This window comes from Borostomias antarcticus, assembly GCF_949987555.1.
Source record: "Borostomias antarcticus genome assembly, chromosome: 17".
NCBI lineage: Eukaryota > Metazoa > Chordata > Actinopteri > Stomiiformes > Stomiidae > Borostomias > Borostomias antarcticus.
In genome coordinates, this window is record NC_140250.1 from 2,374,767 (window position 1) to 2,382,266 (window position 7,500).

Here is a 7,500-nt window from a genome sequence, read left to right on the forward strand (position 1 = left end):
AGTACTGTATATACAGAGAGAGAGAGAGAGAGCAGTACTGTATATACAGAGAGAGAGAGAGAGAGAGAGAGAGAGAGACAGAGAGAGAGAGAGAGCAGTACTGTATGTACACAGAGAGAGAGAGAGAGAGAGAGAGAGAGAGAGCAGTACTGTATGTACAGAGAGAGAGAGAGAGAGAGAGAGAGAGCAGTACTGTATGTACAGAGAGAGAGAGAGAGAGCAGTACTGTATGTACAGAGAGAGAGAGAGAGACAGAGAGATAGAGTAGTACTGTATATACAGAGAGAGAGAGAGAGAGAGAGAGACAGAGAGAGAGAGAGATAGAGCAGTACTGTATGTACAGAGAGAGAGAGAGAGAGAGAGCAGTACTGTATGTGCTGATGCAGTAATTGAGAGCAGGGTTGTTCTCTCTGCTCTGAGCTCACCGGGTTTGAACTTGATGAGAGCGGTGCCATTGGTCGTGGTTCCCTCTGGGAACATCAGCATCTGATCCAGAGAGGGAGAGGGGGATTCAGAGAGAGAGAGAGAGAGAGAGAGAGAGCGAGAGAGAGAGCTCGACCAACGAGTAAAAATCAGAGCGGAACATCGGCGCTCGTCGCGCGACCCTTGACCCCCCCCTGACCTCTCACCTGAGGCCAGCGGCCGTCGGACGTGAGCCTCTCTCTGATCTGGGCGACGCACTGCTTCCGGGACTCGGAGTCCTTCCTGTTCACCACCACCGACTGGTTGAACTCCAGCAGGGCTGGAAGAACACGCAGGGACAGGAGCCAGAATCAGAACCAGAACCAGAACCAGGGCCATATTTACAGCAAGAAGCGAAGCTCCCATTCTTTCACCAAAGCTGAGTAATGTTAGGAATTTTGGACGGAGAAATGAGAGAGGGGAGGAGGAGGAGGAGGAGGAGGAGGAGGAGGAGACAGAGGTTGATTTAGGTCGTCTCTTCTCTTACCTCTTCTTTCTCATCCCCCCATCCGCAACGTCCGTCTCTCCGCCTTCATCCCTCGCTGTCTGCTCATCCCTCCCTCCATCCTTCCTTCCCAGTCCATAGCTGTACCTCCCTCTGACCCTCGACCTCTCACTCACCCTCCCCTCCCCCCCCCCCCCCCCCCCATCTTCTCTCGCTAAGGTCCGGTCTCTCCGCTCGCCTTACGTATCTCCTCACTTGCCCTCCTTACCTCCATCCATCCATCATTCCCCTCCCTCCCCCCCTCCTCCTCCTCCTCTCACCTCCTATGACGGGCAGGCTGGTGTTCTCGGAGCGGGACACCACGGTGGCCAGCTGGGTCGGGCACAGGACCAGCATGTCCAGGAAGCCGCTGTGCGGCGCCACCACCAGGACCGGCGCCTCCCGCAGCCCGGCCCGACGACCTTTGACCCGGACCCAGAAGAAGCCCAGCGAGAAGAACACAGCCCGGCTGAGCAGCAAGATGATCGGGTGGAAGAGCCAGCGGCGCCAGCCCCTGACCGGCCGAGCGCGCTCCTCTTCGGACAGGCCGGCCAATCGCAGGCGAGCCAGCGGCCACATGACGAGGAAGAAGAATGCGGCCACGGTCATTCGTATGGGAAAGAGCACGCAGCCCAAAACTGTACCCTGTGGGGATGAGGGAGGTTTTTGTTTATATACCGGTTATGTAATGCTACTCGGGGGACATCATTTATAAGTATGGCCGCAAGTCTACCCAAGAATAGGTAGCCTGTTGGCAAAGAAGTAGGCCTAGGCACCAATCACAAAATGTTGCTTGACTTAGGGCAGGCTAAGCTGAGCCAAAAGACATTAAACAACATTAAACAAACATCGTTGCCGTGCAAGTAGGCTAGTGCGTGCTGGTGGGTTAGGCGAGCCTACTCACTCTGATCCGCTGCGCAGTTGTCAGCTTTAACTTGTGCACAAAAGGGTGTGGAAACTCCGGCGTTTCCAAGTGACTCTCCCGTCTCTCCATGACTACTCGGTAAGCGGTAACCGACTCAAAACAAATCCTAGAATCAAAGTCTCGAACCAACCCTCAAATGAGCGATATTTTACTTAACGGCGAAGAATTACACAGTCCCTTCCAAGAACAGTTAAAAGTGATCTAAAAGTATGCGTAATATGCGTGTACGTGTCGTTTAAAACTTAAAGATGATATCGTGCCAAAAACGTAAAGATGATATCGTGCCAAAAACGTAAAGATGAAATCGTGCCAAAAACCCAAGTGGGTCCAGGAGATCCGAGTGCGAACTAACAATAGGCTACGTGAACGTGAACTCGAATAACAACCCCAGACAAGTGAAGACGGTGACGTTAAGACGAAAAAAGAACTGTAAAACTAAACGTGGACGTATTCCTATTCCCAAACGTTGCGTTTCTAAAGTGCACTGTAGCCTACACAAAAGTCCTCCCGTCTCTCCACATGGCCATGTAACAACAGCAGACTTGGGAAAGGCCCATCCCACCCTTTTACTCCTCACCTGTCCCGCCCCTTTCAACTTCTGACAGCTGAGCCCACCCAACGACGAGGCCAGCCCGACCGGTTCCAAAAGAGAAACCGGTTTTGGGTACGAGCTATTTACGCCCAGTTGCGTGGTTTAATTGTTATTTATGGCCACCCCTTATTTGTTTTTGATAATGTGAGGACAGAACAGCTGATAAGATGTCAATGTGTTTTGGCTACAACAACAAAACCTCTCTGTTTAATGCAATCTCTGTTAAATGTCAGTATAATTATGTAACCTTTTTTCACTATTATTTTTTCCCCTCAAATTTGAACGAAAAAAGACTAGGCCTACTGTATATATGCATTTGTCTTCCATATGTCATTTCTCTTATTGTCTCGGAGGAAGTGTCCCGCTAATAGTGCAACAGGACAAAAGTGCCCCCTGCCCTTTTGCCCCACCCGCCTGGGCCATTGTTCTCCCTATAGGGTGGTGCACACGCTCCGTGTGTATGAGAGAGAGAGAGAGAGAGAGAGAGAGAGAGAGAGAGAACACACTAGACCAGGTCATATTCATGGCCATACCCAGCCAGAGTGAGAGTGAGAGAGAGAATGAGAGAGAGAGAGAGAGAGAGAGAGAATGAGAATGTTGCGGGGCCTGTCAGGCTCGTATTGTGTCAGGCCTCGCTGGTCAGTTTACTTCAGGACAGCGAATAGCGCGGAGACGGAAGTTGAGAGAATGCGAAGCATCCAGTGTTGCAACGCGTCAAGAGCTCCTTCATAAACTAGGCCTAAAGCTATCCCAGCCCTGCAGTTCAACCATGTAAGGCTCAACTTCTGTGTGCGCGTGTGTGTGTGAGAGTATGTGCAAAGGATGTGTGTAAACATTGGATACTGTACATGTTGATAAAGCACTGTTGATAAGATAGACCAACAGGTGGGCATGTGTTCCAACTACACACATTGTGTACGACCAGAAAAACAGCCATGAACTCTGAGTGACTTGAAAACACCCAATAAAACATTCACAGATTTGTAAGGCATAGTCATTTCACAGAGGGTCACAAACACATACAATCTGTCAGAATGGAATGACCAAAAACCACAAAGTTGTCTAGACCACAATAACTGGAATTATAAACATTTCTTCACAGGTGGCCTTACAAAAACTCTTGGGGAGGACCTTTTCAAATGACAGCAGGAACGCCTCCATCTCTGCCACCAACACAGGCCTCTCTCTTAAACACGCAGTATAAATAAGCTGATAGTAGCCTAGGCCTAAAGCCAGTTCGGCCTTCTGCCAGAACTACGAGTCATCGATCTCTAGAGCGACTCTCAGACGTCGCAGAGCTGGCCTGGAGAGAGCGAGAGAGCAAGAGAGATAAGATATATAGAGGTGGAGATATGAGTTGGACACGGCGTAAATTATACGGAACCCTTGCATAATTGTTGACTGCACGTCCAGCTCGTCACGCACGCACACGCACACTGTCCTCCACCATCAGGACACGAGCACATACAAACACAAACACTTTTGCTTCCTCCTCAACACCCTACATTGGAGAAGTTGGACCCCTTGGTCCGCATCTCCACTTCCTGGTCCTCCTCGCCGCTGTCCTCCACCACGGCCATGCGCACCCCCTTCTCTGGGACTTCCAGTCCGCGTCGTAGACCATGCAGGGGTCGTAAGGTCGCAACTTGGTTTGGTTCAGTTTATTGCTATCTGGTCTATTTCTCCAATGATGACACAGTTATGTCCATCATTTATTCCACAGGACACGTGTGCAGTGACCCCCACCACAAAACCAACAGTCATTTATATTTCACACTTTTTATTTGACAAAATGTAAAATGACAAGTCCTATTCTATATATTACTTAATGTGGGTTGAGTAGGATAAACAATGAATCCAACTCAACTATCGTCATCATTGGTTTACCCCATTGAGTTGCACTAGAATCTTATAAATTATAAACAATCAAATATTATGTAGAAATGCCAATAAATTCCTGTCTGGTGACTCCAGTAAAAGCAAAGAGAACAAAAGAATGGAAAAAAGGATCTAAACTAAGCAAACTGAGTCATGCTACCAGATGAATAGTTATCAATGCAACGTTGACCATGTACAATTTGTCCCTCTCACAACACCATCCCTCCACCCATGATCTCCATTCTCTGTTGGGAAGAAAAGAAAAGAAAAGGAGTAAAATTAAACAAATTAATCAATTAACCAAGTAATCAATTAACCAGTTAATCAATCAATCAATTGATCAATAGAGACATTTATTTTTACGGAACAAATAAATCCCGGATGACCAAGCAACTAATCACACAAGCGTACCTGAGGCGGTTCTATGAAGGCCAGCCAATCAGACGAGTGTGTTGGAAGCAGCCCCATTGACTGACACTTATAGATGGCCAACGCAGAGCCCAGAAGGTTCCCCACCAGGTAGACCAGCCCCTGGAGCCACTGCTGGCTGGAGCTCTCCAGTAACTTAAACGCTGAGGAGGGGAAAGGAGGACAGCGGTCAGTAGAGCCGCACAATTAATCCTATATTAATCGTTAATGCGATTTTGGCCTATATGTGATATATTAATCGCAAAAGGACGCAATTAATGCATTCCTTTGCGTCGCCCAAGGCATGGACGCAGGCTCTGCACTCACTGGCCGACATGGACATGAGGGCTTGGATGGGCCTCCAGGCCATCATGGCCACCATCATGATGGGGAAGATGGAGATGGTGTTGCCGGACATGTACATGATGAACAGGTTCATGGGGATCTGCTTCAGCGGGCCCAGCGCCACGTCCCAGCACCTCTGAAGAGGGGGGCAGGGAGAGAGAGAGAGAGAGAGAGGAAGGAGGACAATAAAAGAGAGAGAAAGGGGATGACAGTGTTAGAAAGAGCCGTCACAATTGACACCGTTGCGATTCGACGAGCACGCAAACCATCCCGAACCAACCCTCCTCTTCGTGTTTTAAACCAGTAACCGTTTAAAATATCATGCAGGTCATCCACCCTCCCCTCCTACCTTCTCCACCAGGTTTCTGTCAGTCTCCTGGACACTGGTGTCGGGGACTGGCTTTTCCGAGTAGCCGATTGGATAGACCACGTCTCCCTGACCACCCTGTCGGTCACTCCGGCCCCTGGGACACAGAGAGAGGGGATGGGGGGGGGTAAGAGGGGGGTAGAGAAACAACTATTGCACTTACAAATGTACTACTAGTACACTGACGAGGCTGCCCCTGGAGGAGGACAGCTAAGATGGGTGTAATGCAGAGGCTTAATTCCACCGGCAACCACTGAAGATGTGAGTGTGTGTGTGTTGTGTGTGTGCTGTAACGCCCGTCACTCACGTGTTTGTGTTGTGTGTGTGCTGTGTCGCCCGTCACTCACGTGTGTTTGTGTTGTGTGTGTGTGCTGTGTCGCCCGTCACTCACGTGTTTGTGTTGTGTGTGTGTGCTGTGTCGCCCGTCACTCACGTGTGTTTGTGTTGTGTGTGTGTGCTGTGTCGCCCGTCACTCACGTGTGTTTGTGTTGTGTGTGTGTGCTGTGTCGCCCGTCACTCACGTGTGTTTGTGTTGTGTGTGTGTGCTGTGTCGCCCGTCACTCACGCGCGTTTGTCTGTGTCACGTGTGGCAAATAAAGACCCTCGAGGTCCAGAAATGATTCTTATTTAGGTGAGACTATTACCTTGTGCTGCCCATACTCAGCTCGAGGGCCCACTTCATCCTCCTGGCTCCTCCCCCTCTCGTGGACAGCGCACCTCCACCCTGTCCCCCCGGAGACGCCATGGCAACCAGCTTTTCGTCTGCACAAGGACCACGAAGAGACAAGAATATGAAGGCTTTTGATCCAGAGCTTCAATTCAGTTTGGACGTGTATGCTCATGACGTCAGTGTCAGCTAGCTACCTGGCTAGCTAGCTATTAGCATGCTAGCTATGTAGCCAGCTGGAACACAGATAGACAACGTTAAAGAACGAAGATATGACAAATCTATGCTTACCTTACAGAAACGTTCCGAATTACGTTCAGGTAAATGTTATTATTGAACCGAACGAGTGGATAAAATCAGGAATATCTTGATATTTTATCAGAAGCTGTAAACGCAAATCGGTTCGACGACGGAAGCAGCGGCTCACAATGATGACGTTTTATAACTGATAACAGGAAAATTGCATCACCTCCGCCCTCTGGTGGTTGAAAAAGGAAATGGCACAAGCACAGAGACGCATGCAATTAGTAGACACATTTTATTACTATTTGTTATAAAAGTATTTGTTCTAGAAAATAAACCATTATGGAGTACAAAGTATAGACAGCTTGAGTTTACAAATGAACACAGTTAATTTTACAGCACAATACAGAACAACAGTGCAAATAATGTGAGTGTTCAAAGGCATATTTGTGGAGAGGTTATTTGTCATATACTGCATCCATCACTAGGCACGTTGGTGAGTGTGTGTGCGTAAGTCTGTGTGTGTGTGTGTCACTTGTACAGGCTGAGCTCAGGGCTGTGGTAGAGACACATGTAGGCGTCGCAAAGCAGCCGGCGGGCGGGCTCTCGTAAGGAGGCGGGGTCTAGCCTGGCCAGCTCCTCCTCCGATAGGCCGAGGTAGCGGCCCACCTCCGGACACGCCCTCACCTGGGGGATGTTGAAGCCGTTCTCCCCCCCTGGTGGAAAACCGTGGCGTCAGCACGCGGAAAACATTCAACGTGACACAACTAGATGGCTAGTTTTCTTGAATGTTTTACCGAGTCATCAAGGCACGACATGAGCTGTAGCTGGTCTGTGCAACATTACATGTTATGCCTTTCTGTCTTTTGCGTAACAACAGGATCTGACGGTATCTACAGAAGTAGCTTTCTCATCCAGAACTGCTGAGGTTTTTCTGTCTCAAGTGCCTTAGCTATTCTCAGATTCTCAGATGAGAGAACATAAACGCCTTAGTTGGTTATGCTCAGGTGTCTGGAGGAGATCAAGTGTACATCCATAAGAAGCTCACTTCCCACTGGTCTACCAGGTCATAGTTGGAGAACTCTAGCCATTGGACTGAAACTATGTATAGATACAGACCACCGACTAT

General features: G+C 49.0%; 3 protein-coding genes across 3 annotated transcripts in view; all 3 read right to left on the bottom strand.

Annotated features, from left to right (window-relative positions):
* Positions 1-1,940, bottom strand: part of lpcat4 (lysophosphatidylcholine acyltransferase 4) — a gene marked incomplete at both ends in the record, with an annotated part of 7,242 nt that extends 5,302 nt beyond the window's left edge. The window contains 4 exons of the mRNA XM_084451584.1: positions 426-486; positions 630-742; positions 1,228-1,591; positions 1,851-1,940. Coding sequence (XP_084307710.1) covers positions 426-486; positions 630-742; positions 1,228-1,591; positions 1,851-1,940 — 628 coding nt within the window. The remainder of the gene's footprint in view (positions 1-425; positions 487-629; positions 743-1,227; positions 1,592-1,850) is intronic.
* Positions 1,941-4,247: 2,307 nt separating this feature from the next.
* On the bottom strand, positions 4,248-6,549 carry emc4 (ER membrane protein complex subunit 4). Its single transcript, XM_084452309.1, has 6 exons — positions 6,420-6,549; positions 6,106-6,223; positions 5,444-5,558; positions 5,077-5,230; positions 4,753-4,913; positions 4,248-4,586 (listed from the first exon to the last, which is right to left on the bottom strand). The coding sequence occupies exons 2-6, from the start codon at positions 6,204-6,206 to the stop codon at positions 4,551-4,553; spliced, it is 567 nt and encodes a 188-aa protein (XP_084308435.1). The 5' UTR covers positions 6,207-6,223; positions 6,420-6,549; the 3' UTR covers positions 4,248-4,550.
* A 300-nt stretch (positions 6,550-6,849) lies between these two features.
* The window catches only part of cyld3 (cylindromatosis (turban tumor syndrome) 3), a gene marked incomplete at its 5' end in the record, with an annotated part of 5,379 nt that continues 4,728 nt past the window's right edge, over positions 6,850-7,500 (bottom strand). The window contains 1 exon segment of the mRNA XM_084451585.1: positions 6,850-7,087. Within this exon segment, the coding sequence (XP_084307711.1) occupies positions 6,903-7,087 (185 nt within the window). The 3' untranslated portion in view covers positions 6,850-6,902.

Excerpts from the sequence above, each read along its gene's own strand:
- emc4 (XM_084452309.1), bottom strand. The coding sequence starts at position 6,206 with ATGGCGTCTCCGGGGGGACAGGGTGGAGGTGCGCTGTCCACGAGAGGG. Across the intron at positions 4,914-5,076 it reads CCTCATGTCCATGTCGGCCA|CGTTTAAGTTACTGGAGAGC; the intron begins GTGAGTGCAGAG and ends TCCCCTCCTCAG. Across the intron at positions 4,587-4,752 it reads CCTTCATAGAACCGCCTCAG|AGAATGGAGATCATGGGTGG; the intron begins GTACGCTTGTGT and ends TCTTCCCAACAG.